The 23,252-nt window shown below is 41.8% G+C and overlaps 5 protein-coding genes, 1 long non-coding RNA gene and 2 pseudogenes across 8 annotated transcripts in view; 6 read left to right on the forward strand and 2 right to left on the reverse strand.

Annotated features, from left to right (window-relative positions):
• LOC145695917 (uncharacterized) overlaps window positions 1-6,586 on the reverse strand; it is a 45,063-nt gene extending 38,477 nt beyond the window's left edge. The window contains exon 1 of the long non-coding RNA XR_014133782.1: window positions 6,555-6,586. This is a non-coding gene — a long non-coding RNA (uncharacterized LOC145695917). The remainder of the gene's footprint in view (window positions 1-6,554) is intronic.
• On the forward strand, window positions 2,013-2,131 carry LOC145695977 (5S ribosomal RNA; annotated as a pseudogene).
• LOC145695884 (diacylglycerol kinase delta-like) lies at window positions 2,487-19,985 on the forward strand. 2 transcript variants are annotated; one of them, XM_081772926.1, is made up of 16 exons: window positions 2,487-2,595; window positions 15,066-15,208; window positions 15,487-15,726; window positions 15,915-16,063; window positions 16,112-16,348; window positions 16,550-16,785; window positions 16,831-17,021; window positions 17,066-17,313; window positions 17,362-17,587; window positions 17,628-17,799; window positions 17,844-17,991; window positions 18,037-18,238; window positions 18,278-18,639; window positions 18,687-18,855; window positions 18,897-19,077; window positions 19,120-19,985. In XM_081772926.1, the coding sequence occupies exons 2-16, from the start codon at window positions 15,146-15,148 to the stop codon at window positions 19,365-19,367; spliced, it is 3,072 nt and encodes a 1,023-aa protein (XP_081629052.1). In that variant the 5' UTR covers window positions 2,487-2,595; window positions 15,066-15,145; the 3' UTR covers window positions 19,368-19,985. The 2 variants fall into 2 exon arrangements, with proteins under 2 accessions (XP_081629052.1, XP_081629054.1); XM_081772928.1 differs by having other exon boundaries at window positions 15,496-15,726.
• LOC145695893 (T-complex protein 1 subunit eta-like) lies at window positions 2,555-15,038 on the forward strand. The gene is made up of 11 exons (XM_081772941.1): window positions 2,555-2,604; window positions 12,449-12,623; window positions 12,667-13,002; window positions 13,046-13,212; window positions 13,256-13,586; window positions 13,630-13,848; window positions 13,891-14,007; window positions 14,057-14,116; window positions 14,190-14,312; window positions 14,460-14,574; window positions 14,689-15,038. The coding sequence occupies exons 2-10, from the start codon at window positions 12,462-12,464 to the stop codon at window positions 14,529-14,531; spliced, it is 1,587 nt and encodes a 528-aa protein (XP_081629067.1). The 5' UTR covers window positions 2,555-2,604; window positions 12,449-12,461; the 3' UTR covers window positions 14,532-14,574; window positions 14,689-15,038.
• LOC145695978 (5S ribosomal RNA) lies at window positions 5,049-5,167 on the reverse strand (annotated as a pseudogene).
• Window positions 8,563-9,595, forward strand: LOC145712040 (uncharacterized). The gene is made up of 4 exons (XM_081789731.1): window positions 8,563-8,760; window positions 8,804-8,940; window positions 8,983-9,332; window positions 9,379-9,595. Exons 1-4 carry the CDS (start codon window positions 8,615-8,617, stop codon window positions 9,532-9,534), a joined length of 789 nt encoding a protein of 262 aa, XP_081645857.1. The 5' UTR covers window positions 8,563-8,614; the 3' UTR covers window positions 9,535-9,595.
• On the forward strand, window positions 9,790-11,442 carry LOC145696444 (peptide chain release factor 1-like). Of its 2 annotated transcripts, none has more exons than XM_081773485.1 (4): window positions 9,790-9,960; window positions 10,104-10,418; window positions 10,613-10,928; window positions 10,973-11,442. In XM_081773485.1, the coding sequence occupies exons 1-4, from the start codon at window positions 9,860-9,862 to the stop codon at window positions 11,423-11,425; spliced, it is 1,185 nt and encodes a 394-aa protein (XP_081629611.1). In that variant the 5' UTR covers window positions 9,790-9,859; the 3' UTR covers window positions 11,426-11,442. The 2 variants fall into 2 exon arrangements, with proteins under 2 accessions (XP_081629611.1, XP_081629619.1); XM_081773493.1 differs by having other exon boundaries at window positions 9,798-9,960; window positions 10,091-10,418.
• A 140-nt stretch (window positions 19,986-20,125) lies between the features above and the next one.
• On the forward strand, window positions 20,126-21,976 carry LOC145712189 (uncharacterized). The gene is made up of 6 exons (XM_081789875.1): window positions 20,126-20,165; window positions 20,208-20,438; window positions 20,483-20,691; window positions 20,738-20,861; window positions 20,966-21,616; window positions 21,720-21,976. The coding sequence occupies exons 1-6, from the start codon at window positions 20,126-20,128 to the stop codon at window positions 21,974-21,976; spliced, it is 1,512 nt and encodes a 503-aa protein (XP_081646001.1).
• The last annotated feature ends 1,276 nt before the right edge of the window (window positions 21,977-23,252 follow it).

A 23,252-nucleotide genomic window follows, 5' to 3' on the forward strand; every position in this document is an offset into this window, starting at 1 on the left:
GGATCCTCCAAGCAGTTATGGAAGCAGGCCTACAAATCATTTGCAGCAGAGAATGAGTTCGTCGCGATTAGATTCTGGGAGGGACTTCCAATCACCATCGACGACTATGAGTTACGGAGGATATGGTCAGAGACATTATGAAGAAAGATCAGGTTCTTTGCCTAGGTCAAGCATTGGAGCAAGACGGCCAGAAAATATGGCAACCAGAAGACATCAGTATCACGAGGAACCTGCTTCTCAGTACAGTGATGGATAAAAATTATAATCAAGACTTACAGCTGGATCTAACTGCGGTTAGGAATACCTCGTGCGCTAAGCATTTTGATCCTTATTTTATCAGGAAAAGGGTCATCCTTTTTCCGTTTGGAAGGGATTGTATAAATGTCTGATGGAATGAGAAAGCTTCTATATCGTTGAATTCAATTGCCTATGCGAAGAAGCTACCAAACGCGGGCCCCAGAGCATCGAGGAGATTTGGCGCCCTCCGCCGCGCGCTTTTCTGAAAATAGGCCGAAAATAGGAGCGCGCAGCGACAAAACGACCTCGAAATCAAGCACCCTCTCTCTACACTCATCCCATTTTTGAGTCCGATTTCGATTGTCTAACAGGTAGGAATCGTCTCCATGCCCTCTCTCTCCTATCCCTCTCGCCTCTCACAAACAAAAATCTTCTAATCAAAGAAACGTTAGCTAGCCTCAAATGGAAGTTTCATTTATTCGGTTTTATTGACAAAACTGACTGGAACGTTAGTGCCGTACTTTCTATCAGCAGTGAATAAAAGGTTTTTGCCATTGAATTTGGAGGAGAGTGACTCAAAGTCAACCGTTTTTGGTACAGAAAGGGTTCTCTTCCAGTTGTGTGCTGACTCGATCTTCACTCCTTCGATGATTTCTGATGTTTTTGATGAGCCAGAGATTTGCAGCTCTCTCTTCGACTCGTCCTTGGTGATTTTGAGGTCTTCCTTCTGCGTCGGAAGCGACGCGAGATCAATTCTTGCTGACCAGGTTGTAAGAGTGATCATTTCTTGCGAAATGGAGTAGGGCTGGTAGCGACGATCACGGGATTTGCGCTGGATCGGGCGGTCGAATTCGGGAGAAAAGGGAAATCCGGCGATTTTAATCATCTCTTGCTTTTTTTGTATCTCTTGGAAAGATTTCCCAGTATGAATGTGCTCTTGCTGAAACAAGCCCATTTTATACTGTTGAAAACTTGGAGAACATTCGGGAAATCAAGTGTAGAAAATTCCAGAATATAACAGAACATTCCAGAACCAATGGAACATTCGAGAAGACTGGTATCTTCACTGTAGATTCTTGAGAAAGAAGATTCCAGAACATTCTACACTGGAAAAAGAACCTGCTAGAAGAGACGACGACAGTCATCAGTGGCTATAAATACCGAGCGGGAGATGGCTTTCTCATCACACCAGAGATACAAAAACCAACGAAAATGTTTACTTTTTCCAACGAACACTTCGAACCGCTAATGAACCAGGTCTTTTCTGAGCTCGCCCATTCCGCCAACAAGCGTGGAGGATGCCGGCAAACTGCTGAGAAATCGAGCAAGTGGTGCAGCTGCATCAACCTTTCTACCATCCCCACCAAGGCCGAGGAACTGCACGTGAAGGTAGACGAGAAGAGCCGCACTCTGACCGTGTCTGGACAGTCTGAAACGGAGTCTACTCGACGAGACGGATTGAAGATCTTTTCAACTCACGTCTGGACGAAAGAAATTCGAATTCCAGAGGATGTGGAGCTGAAGACGATCGCGTCCAAGTTGCACGAGAATCAGCTCACTTTCGTCGCCGAACGAGTGCAGAACGAAGAAGACAAGCAACAAGAAATTCCGATCGAGATCGTCGATACTCCTGCTCATGACTGAGACAGTCGATTTTCGCATATTCCTTTATTACCTGATTTTACGGAAAACACATAGATACAGTATTAACCTGCAATAAACATAATCCTGAGTCAAAAATTTGCTATATATGCTGGCTAGAACCGACCTCGTTCGCTTAGCGTCATACCGCGTAGAATAAACCAGTTCTCGTCCGATCACTGAAGTCAAACTACGACGGGCGGGGTTAGTACTTACATGGGTGACCGGTTGGGAATACCTCGTGCGCTAAGCATTTTGACTTTTTTGCATAAAACAATCATTCTTTTTCACGACTAAACTTTCTTGATCCTCAATTATCATTTAATCGAGCTATAAGAAGCTATTGAAAAGATCCTACAGTGGGTTGCGCAGGTACTGCACCCTTTGTGATTGCGGCGTTGCTGAACCCTTCGCCCGCGCTTTTTCTATTGTTTCTTTCTAGACTTGCTCAAAGTGATTGCGTGACTGGTGCACCCTTTACCCGCTCTTTAGGGGTGCACTACCTGCGCAACCCACTGTAATGTTTGCGACTGGGAAGTATTGATAGTTGAGCTTGCGTAGTGGGCTGCGTGGCACTTGTGAAAAAGCGCCCTCTACCGCGCGCTTTTCTGAAAACAGGTCGAAAATAGGAGCGCGCAGCGACAAAACGACCTCGAAATCAGGCACCCCTTCTCTTTACTCATCCCATTTTTGAGTCCGATTTCGATTGTCTAACAGGTAAGAATCGTCTCCATGCCCTATCTCTCCTATCCGTCTCGCCTCTCACAAATAAGAAAATTCTTTCGAAGGAGAACCTCAGAACGGTTCTCCTTAGACGCGCTTTTTCTAAGGTGGGTTATTTCACCGACTTCTTGATTTTTAACCCTGGAACACCATACCTTTTTGGAATCAGCAGAAAATTTTAAGAACTTTGACCGTTTAAAATTCTAGAAATCTCCACTTCCGGTCGATTCTAGAGCCGGAAGTTGACGAAATATAGGACTTAGGGTGAAGTGTGACCTATCAAATTGATGCTTAGAAGATTTCCTATGATTGAAAAGAAGAATTAACCCCGAGCGCGGCCAAGCCAACCGGTCAAAACAGAAAAAAAATGATAATTTCAAAAAAAATTTTTGCGAGTCTGGAAATCGTAAAAAATCTAAAAGTGCAGTTTTCTTCAGCTCGTTCAGACGAGTCGAATGGTGTGTCAAACTCTTGATAACTCCAAGGATTGAAAATACGTTTCCGGTGGCCATTTTCGTTCTAGAAATGCTAAAATGATGATTGAGCCTGAAAACTGATCCTTATGGTTAGTTTTACTTTGGGCAAAAAGATATCGGTCAAATATGTAATACAACCTTGATTAATGATTAAAATTCTAAATTTTGTATGTATTTTGTTGTTGCTGCGCCTTCCTAATTTTCGGTCCCATTTTCATGTGAAAATACAATTTTAGTGATAAGCATGTCATGGTAAGAGATATTATTTTCATTTTTTAGCCCACATAAGAACTAACTTTGAGGATCAGTTTTCGGGTTCAATCGTCATTCTAGAATTTCTAGATCAAAAACGGCGACCGGAAACATATTTTCCGGTAACCAGCCGGTTTACGGGTCAATCCTTAGAGTTATCAAGAGCTTGACACACCATTCGACTCGTCTCAACGAGCTGAAGAAAACTGCACTTTTAGATTTTTACGATTTCCAGACCCGCAAAAATTTTTTTGAAATTATCAAATCATCAATTTATGCTTTTTTCAATATTTTACCGGTCGGTTTGACGATGTTTGGGATTTTTTCTTCTGATATACTGATTATAGGATGACTCAAAATCTTCTGAGCGTCAATTTGATAGGTCACACTTCACCCTAAGTCCTATATTTCGTCAACTTCCGGCTCTAGAATCGACCGGAAGTGGAGATTTCTAGAATTTTAAACGGTCAAAGTTCTTAAAATTTTCTGCTGATTCCAAAAGGTATGGTGTTCCAGGGTTAAAAATCAAGAAGTCGGTGAAATAACCCACCTTAGAAAAGCGCGTCTAAGGAGAACCGTTCTGAGGTTCTCCTTCGAAAGAATTTTCTTATTTGTGAGAGGCGAGACGGATAGGAGAGATAGGGCATGGAGACGATTCTTACCTGTTAGGACGCGCTTTTTATGGTTGTGGAGGTTTTCTAGCCCACTTGCGCCTTATAAACCCTCGAACATTATACCTTTTTGGAATCAGGAAGAAATTTTAAGAACATTGACCGTTTTAGTTTCCGAAATTTCCACTTCCGGTCCGATTCTAGAGCTGGAAGTTGCCGAAATTTTTGAGTTTGGGCAACTTGTGACCTATCAAATTGATGCTCAGAAGATTTCGAGTCATCTCATCTAAAAATCATTAAGAAAAACCATCCCAACCGCGGTCAAACCGACCGGCAAAACTTGTAAAAAGGCATAAATTTGTGATTTTTCTTTCCGTTTTTAGCGGTTGATTTGACCGCTGTCGGCATTTATTCTTCTCTCAGATGATAGGAAATCTTCTGAGCATCAATTTGATAGGTCACAAGTTGCCCAAACTCAAAATTTTCGTCAACTTCCGGCTCTAGAATCGGACCAGAAGTGGAAATTTTAGAAACTAAAACGGTCAAAGTTTTTAAAATTTCCTCCTGATTCCAAAAAGGTATAATGTTCAAGGGTTTATAAGGCGCAAGTGGGCTAGAAAACCTCCACAACCTTAAAAAAAGCGCGTCTAGACAATCGAAATCGGACTCAAAAATGGGATGAGTAAAGAGAAGGGGTGCCTGATTTCGAGGTCGTTTTGTCGCTGCGCGCTCCTATTTTCGACCTGTTTTCAGAAAAGCGCGCGGTAGAGGGCGCTTTTTCACAAGTGCCACGCAGCCCACTACGCAAGCTCAACTATCAATACTTCCCAGTCGCAAACATTACAGTGGGTTGCGCAGGTAGTGCACCCCTAAAGAGCGGGTAAAGGGTGCACCAGTCACGCAATCACTTTGAGCAAGTCTAGAAAGAAACAATAGAAAAAGCGCGGGCGAAGGGTTCAGCAACGCCGCAATCACAAAGGGTGCAGTACCTGCGCAACCCACTGTAGGATCTTTTCAATAGCTTCTTATAGCTCGATTAAATGATAATTGAGGATCAAGAAAGTTTAGTCGTGAAAAAGAATGATTGTTTTATGCAAAAAAGTCAAAATGCTTAGCGCACGAGGTATTCCCAACCGGTCACCCATGTAAGTACTAACCCCGCCCGTCGTAGTTTGACTTCAGTGATCGGACGAGAACTGGTTTATTCTACGCGGTATGACGCTAAGCGAACGAGGCCGGTTCTAGCCAGCATATATAGCAAATTTTTGACTCAGGATTATGTTTATTGCAGGTTAATACTGTATCTATGTGTTTTCCGTAAAATCAGGTAATAAAGGAATATGCGAAAATCGACTGTCTCAGTCATGAGCAGGAGTATCGACGATCTCGATCGGAATTTCTTGTTGCTTGTCTTCTTCGTTCTGCACTCGTTCGGCGACGAAAGTGAGCTGATTCTCGTGCAACTTGGACGCGATCGTCTTCAGCTCCACATCCTCTGGAATTCGAATTTCTTTCGTCCAGACGTGAGTTGAAAAGATCTTCAATCCGTCTCGTCGAGTAGACTCCGTTTCAGACTGTCCAGACACGGTCAGAGTGCGGCTCTTCTCGTCTACCTTCACGTGCAGTTCCTCGGCCTTGGTGGGGATGGTAGAAAGGTTGATGCAGCTGCACCACTTGCTCGATTTCTCAGCAGATTGGCAGCATCCTCCACGCTTGTTGGCGGGATGGGCGAGCTCAGAAAAGACCTGGTTCATCAGCGGTTCGAAGTGTTCGTTGGAAAAAGCAAACATTTTCGTTGGTTTTTGTATCTCTGGTGTGATGAGAAAGACATCTCCCGCTCGGTATTTATAGCCACTGATGACTGTCGTCGTCTCTTCTAGCAGGTTTTATTTCCAAGTTAGAATGTTCTGGAATTTTCTTTCTGAAGATACCAGTTTTCTCGAATGTTCGATTTGTTCTGGAATGTTCTGTTATATTCTGGAATATTCTACACTTGATTTCCCGAATGTTCTCCAAGTTTTCAACAGTATAAAATGGGCTTGTTTCAGCAAGAGCACATTCAAACTGAGAAATCTTTCCAAGAGATACAAAAAGCAAGAGATGATTAAAATCGCCGGATTTCCCTTTTCTCCCGAATTCGACCGCCCGTTCCAGCGCAAATCCCGTGATCGTCGCTACCAGCCCTACTCCATTTCGCAAGAAATGATCACTCCTACAACCTGGTCAGCAAGAATTGATCTCGCGTCGCTTCCGACGCAGAAGAAAGACCTCAAAATCACCAAGGACGAGTCGAAGAGAGAGCTGCAAATCTCTGGCTCATCAAAAACATCAGAAATCATCGAAGGAGTGAAGATCGAGTCAGCACACAACTGGAAGAGAACCCTTTCTGTGCCAAAAACGGTTGACTTTGAGTCACTCTCCTCCAAATTCAATGGCAAAAACCTTTTATTTACTGCTGATAGAAAGTACGGCACTAACGTTCCAGTCAGTTTTGTCAATAAAACCGAATAAATGAAACTTCCATTTGAGGCTAGCTAACGTCTCTTTGATGAGAAGATTTTTGTTCGTGAGAGGCGAGAGGGTAGGAGAGAGAGTGCGTGGAGACGATTCTTACCTGTTAGACAATCGAAATCGGACTCAAAAATGGGATGAGTGAAGAGAGACGGTGCTTGATTTCGAGGTCGTTTTGTCGCTGCGCGCTCCTATTTTCGGCCTTTTTTCAGAAAAGCGCGCGGCGGAGGGCGCCAAATCTCCTCGATGCTCTGGGGCCCGCGTTTGGTAGCTTCTTCGCATAGGCAATTGAATTCAACGATATAGAAGCTTTCTCATTCCATCAGACATTTATACAATCCCTTCCAAACGGAAAAATGATCAAAATGCTTAGCGCACAAGGTATTCCGAAACGGTCACCCAGTTTCTCCTTCGTATTCAATAATCTTAGTCTATTTATCCTCCACAAAGATCTCCTTATCACCCTCGTGCTTCACCTGCTGTTCCTCCGACGCCAATACCAAAGCCTTCCAGATCTTACGATCGAAAGCGGGAAGACCTCGACTTCTTGAATAAATTCAACGCTCCACTTCGCCAAGAGCCGGTCAAAGGACCGCGCGTCAAAAGATTTCCCACTGGGCTTGACTTTGATTCTGGACTTCTGATCAAGAAAACGGTTACCTCCGTGTCCACTTGAATAAATAAAAACATGGTCAACTAGACATCATTCGAGGTAACATCCGTAAAAGCCTTCGTATGGGACATTGACGACGGACTTGAGGAGGGAGATCTCGGAAGAAACGCCGTATCCGTCTAAGAGTACTATGGAGGTTAATTTGAATCGATTAGGAGCGTGATTTCGGTCAAGTATTTGCTCGAAAGTAAAACAATCAGGAATCAAAATTAGATCGGATCAAGAAAATGGCTACCCCCCATCTCAAACGAAAACCTGTTAAAATGCAGCAGCTCAAGTCAGACTCAGATACTTCGATGGATGTTTCGTTTTCAATGCGTAAGGAAATTTAGTTTACTGGAGTTATTTCACTATACATTTTAGTCTCCGCAGCTACGAAACCATCATCTCTTTATAGAAACAAGAAGAAAGTAGACGAAACTGCAAAGTCTCTAGCGAAGGAACTTACGAGCTTGCTCTATGTTTTTGACTCTTATAAAATCAAGTTTATATATGCCGATTTTTATCGACTAACTCTTCTTCAGCACCGTTGGCCATGCCCGATTTCTCGAAGGAAAACTGAAGGAGATTCAAAAGAAAGCTGTTCTTAGCAAAATTTGTCAAAACGACTTTCCAAACTTTTTGCAGAGTTTACTGAGGCTGAGATCAAGGATTCAAAAGAGCCTGGCCGGACTTGATGATCAAAGGTCGGTTCAACAGTTCTCAGACTCTCGAGAAAAGAGAATTTTAGAATTCGAATGATAATAAAAGATCAACTCGAAGATTGTTCAGAACAACTTCTCCGCATTGTTGTTTGAAGGGGAGAAACTGTTGTTTCGCGAAGAATTATTAATGCCTGTTATTCCTGTTCCTAGATAAAAGCATGAATACATATAAACCTATCTTCAGAGAGTCTCCCTTTCCTTTTCACCTGAAAAGAATAAATCTGAATTTTTGATCAAAGGCGCGATAAAAATGGAAGACCTTGACTGGCTAGACCCAGTTTTCGAAACGATGGACTATTTCAGACAGGTGCATTTTTCAAAGACTTTTTGAACTGATGATTTTAAGTACATGTACATAATATACGTTGTCATAATATTGGCAGTAATGGCCGTGGACTATTTGAGCTACAGTATCGACAAGAGAGATCACGACCTCGATCCGAGATTAGTTGAGGAGAGAAAGACTGTTAGAAAGCAACAAGGACTTCGTTTTTCGGCGCACAAAAAGAACTTCATTTGATCTGCGAAAGTATTTTATTTATGAATAAATTATGATTGATAAAATAATAACTCGTTATCTTCAACTCGATTGACCGTTAGTTCGGCGAAAAATATCAGTCGCCCGCGATCAGTCTGTTTTTCAAAATGCCAACGACAAATTATGGCCCAAAAATAAGCTGATACGCCATCTAAACCGACTTCTCGGCATGAAAAACAATCTTGTCTCTCAGTTAGCCTCAGAGGGAGCTGACGCAAAAAAGCGTTTCTTTAAATTTTTTGCTAAAAATGAGTTTTGAGCGAAAGGCTATTTCATTGCCGGCGAGGCCAGAGGATTTGATGCCAGTTTATGAAAGTGCATCATCAATCGAGAGTGAAGGGTCTGACGATGTTTTTGAGTCCTTTGGGGAAGGACATGAGGAAGAGTTCTTCAGGTAATCTCCCTATAAAATGACACCGAGAAATAAATTGTGTTAGAGTTCTAGAGCAACGAAAATCTGATGACATAGGAGAATGTTTCAAAGAGGAAGCTAAACCAGTGGCTAAGAAACAACTTGATGTAACAATTTTTTCTTCGACGAGCACTTACTATTCTACTGTGTCGAATGATTCAGGTAAAAACGCACTGTCAGCCTTTTATAAACAAAATTCTTAAGCTCTGAAAACGGCTGATCTCCTGGCTCTTTCAAGCGATCAAGAGCATTTTGAGTTTCAACGAGTTTCAACTAGCACCAACGCTTCTGAACCTGTTCGGCTACGAACTCTGTCTAAGAGCGCCTTGGATCCAAAGAAACCGCCTGCGAAGCCCGAGAAGAAGGAACTCTTCATTTCGCTCGAGGAACTCGAAAAACTCACGCTGGAGGACAACGATGCTGAGGGTGAATTTGAGCAGGGTGCGGAGATATTCAAGCTGAAGACTTGGAATCATGCATCGCTGTGGAAGTGGGACGTAGATTGTGACATTTGTGCCATTTGCAGAGTCGTGGTTACGGAACCCTGTCTCAAGGTAAGTTCTTCATGGAAGTAAGAAGTTGCCAGTGATAATTTTTCAGTGTCAAACGAGTGGTAAAGGCGCCGACGAATGCGCCGTGGTTTGGGGCGAGTGCAACCACAGCTACCACAACTGCTGCATGTCGCGTTGGGTGGCAACGAGTCCGCGATGTCCGCTCTGCCAGGGGACCTGGGTCGTTCAACGAATTGGCACATAAGAACAGAAACCCTTTACTCCTAGTAGTTCATCCTTACTGTTTTTACAAATAAAATATTTCCTTGAAATTTTGGTGTCATTGATGCCTCGTAAAATTGTCAATCATTAATTAAAATGACACTTTTGATAATCATTATTTCGCTCATGTTTACAGGCACTGCAAGTCTTCAAGCATTATAAACTCGTAATTCTCGAATTCGGGTAGCAACAAGAAATTGAATAAATCGATGGTTCAGCTCGGGCGGCGCTCATTGGTTGCCACGGCATTTCTCCGAGGGAAAATCTTTCCCAGAAGAAGGCATTTTGACAATTACCGAGAAAGATTTATGAACATGCTGAGAGCTGCCAGATCAATAGGGATTATTTTGAAAAGAGATTATTCGCCGAAATATCCAGGAATTGAGAAGTTTCTTGCTGCGTTTCATAGGTAAGGTCTTCTAAAAATAGAAATAAGGCTTTTTTCATTGATTATTTTCTATTTAATTTTGAAAATTTGATGAGTAATCGAAAGTATGCATAATTCTCTGAGGTCATTATTGTAAATTTTGTATTTGAAGACCAGAATTCGAGCAAAGACGCGAATATTCTCGAAAACGTCAACAAGATTCTTCTGCACTTGGCTCCTCTACGAATTCCAGAGTTGAAAAATGAATCGAAAAATCACGTAGAAAGCCTACTCTACCTCAGAGAACTCAACGAAAATGTCGCGAAAGAACAAGACCCGGAGATGAAAGAATTGCTTCGGGAAGAAATCAAAGAATCGGAAGAGCAAATAAGTGAGATTGAAGAAGAAGTTTTCGACATTTTGGCCGAATATGAAACTGAAGAAGCCGAAAAGGCGAATTTTGTCGTTGAAGCTGGAGCAGGAGGGGATGAAGCTGGAATCTTCGCTAGGAAGGTTTCATTTTGGAACGGTCAGAATTGAAAAAACGGTATTTTGCAGTTTATCTTTTGCGAACTTGAAGCTCAAGAGGCGCTACTTTCTTTCATAAAGTCAAATTAATTATTGATTGATGATGATCGCGAATTTATGAATAATAAACAAGTTCGTTCCAAATTGTCCCAATTCCTTCTGAAACCGGTGTCAGAGAACTCTTCGATCACTACCTCTCCTTTTTCGATTTCATGAACTGGCACTATGAAGTAGTAAATCGAGATGAAGAAAACGGGATGCTCAATGAGGGGCACATTGTTGTTTCGGGGCTGAATGCGTTCAATAGAAATCTCGCCGAGGCGGGGGTTCACCGCGTCGCACGCATTCCTCAAAACTCGACAAAGCTTCATACGAGCACTTGCGCCGTCAAAGTAACGCCGATTTTGGAAAGGAGGCTGATCGAGATTCCAGAGAGGGAGTTGGAGATTTCCTCTTGCAGAGGGTCTGGAAAAGGCGGACAGGTAAACATAGTATTTTGACTAATTCTAACGTCATTTTTTTCCAGAAAATCAACACTGTTCATTCCCGAGCGGTCGTAAAACACATTCCATCCGGCATCACCACCACTTACTTCGAGCCTGGCAGAAACAACACCCTAGCCGGCAACACTGAAAAAGCAATTGAAGAGCTTCGCTCAATCCTTCAAGCTCGTCAAGACGCTGAATTCGAGCGTGAATTCCTCGGTTTTCAGAATTCAATGAACACTAATTTCGAGCGCGGCGAGCGAATACGAAATTATTCATGGAGCAATAACAATGTTACTGACTACCGGACAAAGCGGAAATTCAATTTGCAGAAGTATTTTTCGAATTCTGGTTTTGAGATGATGGAAGAGATTCAAGGGGAATATTCGCACATGAAAAATTGTGAAAGAAATGTCGCCTTGTTTGAAAAATATGACAAGGATGTCTCCCAAGAGCTATTTAAAAAGTTCCTTTCTGATTTTAAACCTTTCTAGCTTCTATTTATTTTTATTTCAAACAATTTTCATCACTCGCTAACCATCATTTTTTAGAATAAAATGAGATTCGAAATCGCAGCTATGCTTCGTGCACAAACAAAGAAGCGCACGCATGAAATGTGCGTGGCAATCACGAAAACGCTTTTTGCACAAAATTGCGTCGTGCGAAATTTCGAATCGCACGGAATTAGGACTCTCGCGCGAGCTACGAGGAGACAGAACTTTTCAAGCAATGAAAAATATCACCAACAAAAAGTTGAGCGGCCGCTAATTCCGGATGATATTAATATCCAAGAGGTTATGGAAGAAGATCGGGCGAATAATAGAGGCTACAGGTATTGAAGAATTCGTTTTTCTTAAGAATGATTGAATAAATTAAGCTTCGAGGGACATAAAAATTATTTGGCAGCTGGCGACGCGATCTACACAGAAGGCAATTTCGTCACTTGGGATCTCCATGCTCCTTCTAGTATCAAAATGGAAATAGAAAAAATCCTGGGCGAGCATAATGACGTTATCAAATTTGCAATTTTAGGTAAATTCAAATGACAGCCTCGAAAAAGACGAATAATTGTTTTTTCAGACTACAATAAAGCGAATCCGGGTAAAAAGCCCTGCGAAGGGTGGGAAAAGATAGATTACGAAGAAGAAATGGCAAATAAAACCGGGATGATCCACCCGCATCGCGTTCAACCTTACAGACAGTATACGCCCAATGAATTTTCGGACCAAGAAGGAATGCCGCATATTATGAGCGTAAACAAACAATATGGCGGAAATAAATGTAAGTTGTAGTTTCTCGACCTTGATTCATACTGAATTCTTTCAGATAATCCAAACGGTTTTCACGCACTAAAACGATGGGGAGCCGCAAACCGCCCTGGAAACAGATCTTTTTACACTGAAGAAAATCTCAAAGAATTGCTTTGAAAATTTTTCAAGAACACGATTTTTCTAGATCTGTTCCTAAGAGCTTTAATTTTCCCATTTGTTATTATTTCACTTTTCAGATTGACTCAGAACAGCAAAAGAGATGCAGCTTCCAGTTAAACTTTTGAAAGAAGGCACTGACACCTCCCAGGGTATTCCCCAGATCGTCTCCAACATCAATGCCTGTCAGGTCATCGGTGAGGCGATCAAAACGACTCTTGGGCCCCGAGGCATGGACAAAATGATCATCGATGCTAGATCAAAGGTAATCAATTATCAGAAGTACTCTTTTCTATTTTCTCCTTCAGACTCACATTTCCAACGATGGTGCCACCATCCTCCAGCTCCTCGACATCGTCCACCCTGCAGCAAAGACCCTCGTCGACATCGCCAAGTCACAAGATGCCGAGATCGGCGATGGAACGACCTCTGTCACTCTCCTTGCCTGTGAATTCATGACGATGATGAAGCGATTCATCGAAGATACCGTGCACCCACAGTTGATCGTCCGCGCCTTGAGAGAGTCGGTCAACCTGGCCATCAAACGACTTGAAGAAATCGCTGTCAACCCAATGAAGAGTGGTACTCCCGAGGACAGACGATCAACCTTGATCAAGTGCGCCCAGACAGCTATGAGCTCAAAGGTATTGTATTTTTAATTTAACAGGGATCACCTGAATATTTTAGCTCGTCGCTGCCAACAAAGAGTTCTTCTCCGAAATGGTCGTTTCTGCTGTCCAGTCCATTGATCAGGATATCATGCCGCTAGAGATGATCGGTATCAAGAAGGTCCCCGGTGGTGCTTTGGAGGATTCGCGACTTATCAACGGTGTTGCCTTCAAAAAGACTTTCAGGTAAAACTCTTGAAAATTGGCCCATTCAGCAAGGGACTTTCAGCTACGCTGGATTTGAAATGCAGAAGAAAGAGTACCAAAACCCACTGATCGCCCTCCTGAACGTCGAACTCGAACTCAAGGCGGAGAAAGAGAACGCGGAGGTGCGCGTTACAAACGTCAAGGACTACCAGGATGTCGTTGATGCCGAGTGGGACATCCTCTACGAAAAGCTCGAGTGCTGCTACAAATCTGGCGCCAAGGTCGTCCTCTCCAAGCTTCCCATTGGCGACGTTGCTACACAGTATTTCGCTGACCGAGGAATGTTCTGCGCCGGTCGAGTAGCTGACGAAGATCTCAAGAGAACTATGAAGGCTTGCGGTGGTGCCATTGTGGTAATTTTCTGAATTAGTGATTTTGGTTTTCAAATGTTTTTAGTCATCATGTTTGAATCTGAGCGAAAATCAGCTTGGAACATGCAGCACGTTCACTGAGACCCAGGTCGGCAGCGAGCGATTCAACTTCTTTGAGGGCTGCCCCAACGCCAAGACTTGCACCATGCTCCTCCGAGGTGGCGCCGAGCAGTTTTTGGAAGAAACAGAGCGATCCCTTCACGACGCGATTATGATTGTTCGACGAGCGAGCAAGTCTGATAGCGTAAGTTTTCTTCATCCCGCCAAGCCTTTAACAAAATCTTAGATCGTTGCTGGAGGTGGAGCTATTGAAATGGAGCTCTCCAGAACTCTCAGAGAACATTCCCGAACCATCAAAGGAAAAGGACAGATGTTAGTGAATGCATACGCAAAGGCTCTCGAGGTAAGAAAAAAACGATAAGTTGGGGTCGACGTACACATTCATTATTTAGATCATCCCACAGCAGCTGTGCGATAATGCCGGTTTCGATTCTACTGATCTTCTTAATAAGCTTCGTAAAGGCACTTTGGTTTTAAAAGCAATCAATTTTACTCAAAGATTCTTTGAAGGACTGTTTTTAAAACCTGATAAAAGCGCATGCTGATGGTCAAATCTGGGCTGGTGTTGACGTAAATGAAGAGGGCATTTCCAACAACTACGAAAAGTTCGTTTGGGAGCCAGCTCTTGTCAAAAAGAACGCTTTAATGGTAAGCCAATTTTAAGGATGAAGTGGGAAGGATGGAGTCTATTCTAATTTGATTTCGCTTTTGATCCGCTTTCTAAATCCGCCCTCGTTTAATTATATCTTATTTCACAAGGGGAGGAGTCGATTCTTTATTAATTTATTCTTTAAGGCTGCCACAGAAGCTGCATGCGCCGTCCTCTCCGTAGACTGGACCATCAAAGTGCCAAAAGCCACTCAATAAGCCATCTTGAGCGTCTTTTAGATTTTTCTATATTTCACGCCTGAAGGAAAATGTTTTATACTAGCAATTACGAATTAATGAGATCGAGAACGTACAAAGCGCGTCGTTTGAACAGGTTCTATTTAATCCTAGAATTTCATTTATAAAACATCATCTAAAGACATGTTTTCCTCGCACCCAAACCTTGTCAACAGAAATCAACCTCATAAAAACCTCTTTAGTCATTATTACAGTAATACGTATTCTAGTTTGAAATTGCTGCCTTTGCGCCTTAATTATCATTCTACTCGTATTTGATTATATATATTTTTATTCCCAAGTAGTTCACGAGATATTTTATGTTTTACTTTTTTCCTGTTCACTGACAATACAGTAATAACAGTTCACTGTACCTGAAATCCGCCTACTTCTTCAATAAGTGAGAAACCAATTGTGTGATACTTGAACGAATTAGGCAGAATTACACCTATCCTAGGCTTATTTCAATACATATATTGTTCTTTTTCCTCCGATCCTCAAAGAGATTGATTTTAGGAAATGATAGATTCACTGGAATTCCTGAGGATAGGGTCTCTCATATGAGATTAATGAAGGCCGCTTGAGCTCGTCCAAGGATGCATCAACAAGTGCCTAAGATCGTGCTCAATGATGATGATGAATCCGTTCAGGAGGATAATGTAAGTCGGTCGTCTCACTGTAGTTTGTTGTCTGTTCGTACTCTATGTAGTATCCGCATGTCGTCGCATGAATCAATCAATAAAAAATTTGTCTTTATTGTCGTCACATCCTTTAATTTATAAAATATGTACTTTCTGACGGAAAGTCTCCGTGACGTTTAAGTCATGGGCTTGCTACATAAATAATATGTAATAAAATCGATGTCCTGTATTCATATATCGCAAGGCGAGATATATAAGTTTTCATTATGGAACCGTGTCTAATTGATATCAACAAGGACTTGCAGTCAGGTGTGTCGAAGATCAAAGAGGGCTGGGTGTCGGTGAACCTGGGTGTTGGCGCGTTCAGGTCGCTGTCTGGATGGCAACCCCGCTGGTGCGTTGTGCGCCGCGGCGAACTCCATTTCAATCGAACCGACGACGAAACGCAGGGCGAGGAAACTTCTTCGGTCACCACAATCTGCACAAAATCGATCATAGCGGAGTCCAGTAACAAGAACAGAGCGTGTAGCTTCGAGGTACGCAACAAAGCAAAAAAAAAACGAGCCGCGATAGTAACATAAATATATTTTTAAAACAGAGAAAAAATATTAATAAAAAAGAGATATCCCTTCAAAATGAGAAGTTATAAAGAAGGTACAATCAAAAAAAAATTCATAGTTCAGAAAAGAAATTTTTGAAGTAAACATTCAATTGTAAAATCTAGGTGATTGATAGTACCGGTTCTTCTATCGAAATCAGCTGCCAGACTCGTCCACAAATGGAGGACTGGATTGACTCAATAAAATCTGCTATTCCAAAGGGTGGTGCCGCTCACACTTGGTATATTACTTCCCATGGCAAGCCAATGTTCTGGTAATAAAATGAGACTCATCCGACACTTGCTCTTATCGCCGTTTTTAGCAATGTTTGCGAGCACATTATCAATGGGCTGAAACAAAAAGCGTTGAGCTGCGAAGTGTGTAAAATAAAAGTGCACAGATCGTGCGCCACCGAGTGCGTGCAGGAGTGCAAATGGCGCACAATCGAACAGGTCAAAGTCGTCGAATCCAAAAGTGGCGAGACATATCAACAACACCAGTGGCTAGTGGGGAATATTCCAGTCAATTCCAAATGCACTGCTTGTAAAAAAGCCTGCGGGTGAGTTCAAAAAAGGAACAAGTTTTTTAAGTTTCGCGAAATAGTTAGTAACTCGACATTCATTAAAAGCATTGAAGGTGAGCTCATTTGATCCAGGAGATGAGCCACTAAGCTTCATCGTTCAATTTCTGCTCGCGTCGCGGGGATAGACAATAGTCGATAGCTTTTATCGATTCTAAGACTGTTCAACCTTAATTTTAGATCAATTCTGAGGTTATCAGAAGACAGGCGGTGTCTCTGGTGTCGCGAAATATACCACTCGCAATGTATTGGTGCCAATTTGAGATGCTCATTTGGGCTCAATTCAAATTCAATTTTGAAACCGCTTGCGCTCTCCGAATATGACAAAGAAGAGGACGTTTGGCGTGCGAGTAATTGTACCAAAACGCCCAAGCCGATGCTCGTTTTCGTCAACTCCAAATCCGGCGACAATAAAGGTTCCATCAAAATCCAAATAGAATTAGGTCTTTATGCATTCTTAGGTGTCCAATTTCTGCGAAGATTCAGACAGCATCTCAATCCGGGACAAGTTTATGATTTGATGCGCGCTGGACCGCTGCCCGGACTTAATGTTTTCCAGAGATTAGACAATTTCCAAGTTCTTATCTGCGGTGGCGATGGAAGTATAAGCTGGGTGCTCGGCGAAATGGATCGGCTAGGACTTACGCCAAAGGTATGCCACCTGGAAAAAACCTCGTGCTGAAACAAAAGTTAAAGACGCAAGTCGGAGTTCTACCTCTGGGAACGGGAAATGATCTTAGCCAAGTTCTCGGATGGGGTGACGTTTTCAATGACGATACAAAAGTGCCAACTTTGCTGGAAAGATACGCTTGCGCAAAAACGAAAATGCTCGATCGATGGTCGATAATGGTGTACGAAGGCATTTTGCCAGATCTCCCCCAGCAAATGTTCGACAAACACGAAGATGAAAAGGAAAAAGCAATAGAACAGAAGATAGGCAATCAGTATGTTTATCTTCTTTGTGTTCCTGGTCATAAATTGGTTGTTTTTAGAATCGCTAATATAATCAATTCAACAGATCCTGAGATAGTGTTGAAGGCTTCAAGTGACCTTATCCGCATCGCCAAGCATGTTTTGGACATAACCGCAGAAAGATCTGCAGAATTCGCGCAGCGTGACACGGAGACATTATCAAATATCAATTTATTGCGGCAAAAGCTGAATGGATTAGAAGAAGCGTCATCATTTTCCGATAATGTGCATTCAAAATTCAACGAGGTAATTGAAGAATAACCACAAACAACTATACCAGCTTTAGAACTCGAAAAACAATCTGATGAACCGAGCAAACTCGGTGAAAAACGCGGTGAAAAACGTTCTCGATAAAGCCGTCAAGTCGAAGAAAAATGATAAAAATCCAACTAGAAAGAATCCCAAAATCTCGCCCAGAATCAAAAGCCGACCAGTTCGAAGAGAAACGTCTGATGAAAGTATTTTGACTCCCTGCTTTTACATAATTAATCATGGTCTTTAGCATCGGACCAGCCTAATCTCCAGACTTTTCTTGGCCTGAATGATTTCAACGAGAGATATGTGATGAACAACTATTTTGGAATCGGAGTTGATGCTAAGATCGTCCTTGATTTTCACCATTATCGTGACAAAAATCAGAAAAACTGCGGGTAATCCCTTCTTATAAAAAGCTTTCGATTAAAGTTGTTTTTCAGGCGGAATCTAAATAAACTCTCCATGACACTCTTCTCGGCCAACGAGCTGCTGAAACAATCACATAAAAAACTAAATAAGAAAATTCGACTCTTCTGTGATGATAAAGAAATCAACCTGCCAGATCTTCAAGGTGTTCTAGTTCTTAATATACCGTCTTATGCTGCTGGAATCAATTTTTGGGGAGACAAGTCCGGAGGACAGGTACCTATCTTCTACAAATCGTATTCTAAAAAGCTTCAGTCTTTCGTTACTCCCTCATACTCTGATCGATTGATCGAAGTTATTGGAATCTTCGGCGTCTTTCAACTTGGAATGTCTCAAGCCTTCCTGGGCTTGCCCCAACGCGTTTCTCAACGACATCGCATCGCTCAGTGCTCCTCCCTAAAAATAATGATCAAAGGAAGCGACCCAATCCCGGTTCAAGTCGACGGAGAGGCCTGGATGCAAAACCCCGGCATCATCAAAATTGAACATAAAAATCGTGTACAAATGCTTGCCCGCGATGTTAACGCGGAACTGATGCTGTCTGAGACTGCGCTTTCTGTTGAAGAGATCAATTCTTTCGCTCTGTTTGCCTCTGAAATGCTTGCCTGTATTGAAAGGTTGGAATATCCTCAAGTTATTCGACTTTACCTTTTAACTTACATAGCTCTGATGAATTTGGAAGAGATGAATTGAGCGAAGAAAAGGACAAAATCGTCGATTTCTTAGATACGATTCAAATCAACAAACTCCCAATTCGATATGACGTGATCAACACACTAATTGAAGTTGTTGACTCTCTCTGTTCCTCCCCAAGTATAGCCAGGGATCGAAAGGTAAAACATATCCTCTGCTCCTTTGTTTATCTGAGTTTTAGGATGACATTCGTTCCAAATTCGAGCGACTTGGAGAAATCTCCTGGTTCCGGATTTCAGTAGAGCGACATAATATCTCCAAGCCTCAGCGGCCAACAGTCATCTCGCGATTCCTTCACCCAAAAAGATCGAATAGAGATAGTTTATACAACGAAATGTGTAGGCTTGACCTTCCTTTTGACAGTAAGGCCGTTTGCACCTTTTCTTGTTTAATTTTCAAATTAGTTCGGACATGGAACGAGGATTCTGTGCGCACATGGGCTGAGAGCTTGAAAATATCCAAGCAGTCTGCAAAGATGTTTAGCGAGAATCACGTGATTGGATCCGACTTGATCTACTTTGATTCCAAGGATCTGAAACAAATGGGAATTAGCGGAGAGGACCTGCGCCGCCTTAGCGACGAAATTAGCGAGCTACGGAGATTACACCAGCGCCAGATGAAATCAAAATCAACGTCTGACCTGCCCTCTTAATTTTAAATACTACCCATACTTGCCACTTGATTCCTATCAAATATGATGCTGTAGCTTTTAACTCCTCGATGCACAATTGATTCATAATAAAAATTAATACTGCAAACTCAAAAATAAATTGCGAATGAAAGATCTAGCAAGAAACAATAAATCAAAAATATACCTTCATTATTGAACAGTTTTTTTCCCAATTATGAATGTGCAATTTTCAAAAATTGACTTTAGTCGTTAGTCTTAAATTCAAATCCCATTACTTTTTCATATATCTTTATGAGCAGAAAATAATTCTCGCCTTTTATTCTTTCTTTTTTATCTAAAATGTATTCTTCAATGCATGATCGACTTACTGAATGTTTGCGAACAAAGTATTGTACATTTTGTCAAGCTATGCAAAATCAAAAGATGTTGCAATTTGCGAGTTGTAACGAGGCAGATCTCTCGTTTAAAAACCGTTGTTCATTCGACTGTCCTAAAAATGCTTTATTTTTACGTCACTTTCTGACTTGATGAAATCCGGAAAATATCTTCTTCAAAGTTTTTGTAAAAAGAAATTCCTGAAAGCCGAAACTCTTCAACTCTTTTGTACGACTTATTGTTTCCTTAGATCTGTAACTGCCCCTGAAAATACTAAATATAAATGTATTCCTTATCCGAGCTTATACTTTAGAAGTCGCAAAATGCCCATGTATTCTATTCTTCTACCTACTTATAATGAAAAAGAAAATCTACCGATTATCATCTGGTTGATTGACCAAACGATGACAAAGCATGATTACAACTATGAAGTCATCATCATCGGTTCGTTTTGTTTCAAGTAGCAAAAATCACCATCATTCTTAGATGATGGGTCTCCCGATGGAACCCTGGAAGTCGCAAGACAACTCCAGAGTATCTACGGGTCTGATAAAATCGTTCTTCGTCCTCGAGAAAAGAAACTCGGACTTGGTACAGCGTATATTCACGGGTTGAAGCATGCTTCCGGCGAATTTATCATAATCATGGACGCTGACTTGAGCCATCATCCAAAGTTCATCCCGCAGTTTATCAAACTCCAGGCGGAAAAAGATCTCGGTAAATTTGGCCAAAATTTTCTTTCATCTAAGCTGAACTTTTAGATGTCGTAACGGGCACTCGATATGTCAATGGTGGCGGCGTGTATGGCTGGGATTTGAAGAGAAAAGTAGTTTCTCGAGGAGCAAACTTGCTCACCCAAATTCTTCTACGCCCAGGCGTTTCTGATCTCACAGGTTCCTTCAGACTTTATAAGAAAGAAGTCTTGGGCACTCTCGTAAAGTCCTGTGTGTCCAAGGGTTATGTCTTCCAGGTAAATCCATACGATTTCTTCTTCCTTTCAACTGCCCTTGTTTAAGATGGAAATGATGGTTCGAGCGAGACAAAATTCCTTCAGCATCGGAGAAGTGCCGATCACATTCGTCGATCGCTTCTACGGTGAATCGAAACTAGGCGCAAATGAAATTTCTGGCTTCGTCAAAGGCCTCTTGTATCTGTTTGCCACCACGTGATTTTGATTTTCTGTAGCAGCCGAAAGCTAACTTGTAGTACCGATTATTTCTCGTGCAATTTTAAACCCCTGATAGTTCACAAATTGATAGATGATATTTCTAAAATGACCTTCTCTAATATCTTCTGTCTGTTTCAGTGTGCAGATATGGATGCTGATAAAATCAGGTCCCACTTGAAAAAGAAAAAAGACGATTACAACTACGAGATACAAACTACAGATGATCATGCTCGGAAAAAAGTTGCGAAGACGAAATACTACAAGATCCGAAAAATGTTAAAAGAAATGAGCGATGCAGAAATCGTCTCCTGGTACTATGAGGAAGAAGCAAAATCTACAAATCGTCAGAGACTCAAAGATGAAACAAATAGACAAAACAATCCACCGAGAAAACCTGTTCAAAAGATTTCGAAAAAGCTAGCAGACTTTGCGGATATGGAATACGAAGTACAAACTCCCAAAGTTACTCCCGTTGCTCAAGAACCGAGCACGAGTAATGATAGGATCGCGAACTGGCTTTCAAGCAACGACTTCAGCATCGCCAATGAAACTCTCGAGCTAGAAAGAGAGTCAGCTGGATCCTCGCAAAAAGTGGTTAAATGCTCGAAATCTCGACAGCGAGAAAAGAAAGTACAAAAGTCTTCAAATAAAGAAGATAATTCCGACCCTCCATTTTTTCCTCCAGAGTCTAATTTACCTGCGAAGAAGCCCAGATTACAGGGAAAAGGTCAAATAAGTGTCCTCATAAACAGAAAGAACTCGGTCTAAATCTCTTGAACTTGAGATCGAACAAAAGTGCACTCGAATTTGACCTTTTGTGAAGACCCAAGATACGTTCGTAAATCCTTCTGGTCACCTTATGTACAGAAAAACACTGCCGTTCCCTGAAGGAGTATCAAAATCTTACCAAAAGGCAGACATCGATACGTACCTAACGCAAGAAGAGGAGCGGGAAGAAAGAGAAAAATTCGAAGATATCTACCCGCGCAATAATCATCTCCAAGAGCAAAGACGGACAGATAACACTTGCGAGTTGATTTTCCACACTGTTCATTGCTATCAATTGAAAAATAAGCACTCAAAGTAATAAAGATATTTTTATTTACTTCTGTTGTTTGCATTTTTTGTGTTGAGAATGGGGTCGGAGAGGAGGAGGAAGAAGGTGTTGATCACTGGAACGAGTAGTGGAATAGGGCGATGCACGGCTAGCTTACTAGTTCAGCGAAATTATGATGTTGTTACTGTTAATAGGTGTGAGAAGTCTGCGCATTTGTCGACCGAGTACTTAGTTTTGGGATTGATTCTTTTCTGTACTTATTTTTCCAAAGAATTTTTTGAACAAAGTCGATCCTAAATAAGCAAAAATGGCCGCGGATGTAACAATCGACTCTTATGTCGTTGACCTTGGAGATCTGCAGAAGGTTGGAGACAAAAGTTCTCGCGATTGACCTAATTATATAACTAGGTGAATGAAATCGCAGCGGAGATCGTAAAAAATCACCAGTTCGATCTTGTGATCTTCAATGCCGGGGTAATGTTTGTCCCCTTCGACGCCGATCACGGGTTAGGCTCGGGGAAAAGACTTCTAATTTGCTCATCAAACAATGAATATTCTCAATGCTCTCGATTCAGATATTAGCGCAAGAGTAACAAACTAACTGTTTTCTCTCCGCTGTGTCCTGAATCTTGTTTTGATTATTATGCGCGCCCCCTAAAAACAGAGAAGACTTTGCGAGTCAACTTTTTATCGACAGTTTTATTTCTCGATCATCTTAGATCAAGAATTGCCAAGAGAATGAGTACGAAATTCAGCAGCTTGCAAATCTAATGAGAAAGACTCAATTTTTGCTGAGTAATTTTGAAAAGTTTTGATTACTCTTGAAAACAGAATGGAAGAGTTATTTTTCTATCATCGGTTGCGCATAAATGGGCAAACTCCAGCGACCTCGCGTATTTGAATCAGTTCGATGAGGAGAAGGCCGCGAATTTTCATCATGAAAATGGAGTGTTAGCGTACGCAGAGTCTAAGCTCCTTTTGATCCTCTTGGCCCGTCATCTAGCGAAAACTGATACTGAGGTTAATTATTACGCCGTTCACCCTGGAATATGTGCCACAGGTTTATTTGATCACTGTCTGCCAAAGTGGATTACTCAAGGTTCGTGTTTTTCCCCGGCTAGTTGATCTCAGACGATAAATAAGCAATTTTCTTATTTGGTAATTTTCAGCATCAAAGATGCTCGGAGTCATCAGATCCGCTGAGGAAGGTGCTAAAGGAGTGCTCGCAGCAGCAGAAGCGGAAAACTCTTTACCAAGGTACTTCAAAAATATGAGCCAAGGAGATTTTTTCCATTCAAAAAAATGA

This window comes from Oikopleura dioica, chromosome 1 (assembly GCF_907165135.1).
Source record: "Oikopleura dioica chromosome 1, OKI2018_I68_1.0, whole genome shotgun sequence".
In the NCBI taxonomy this organism is placed as follows: domain Eukaryota; kingdom Metazoa; phylum Chordata; class Appendicularia; order Copelata; family Oikopleuridae; genus Oikopleura; species Oikopleura dioica.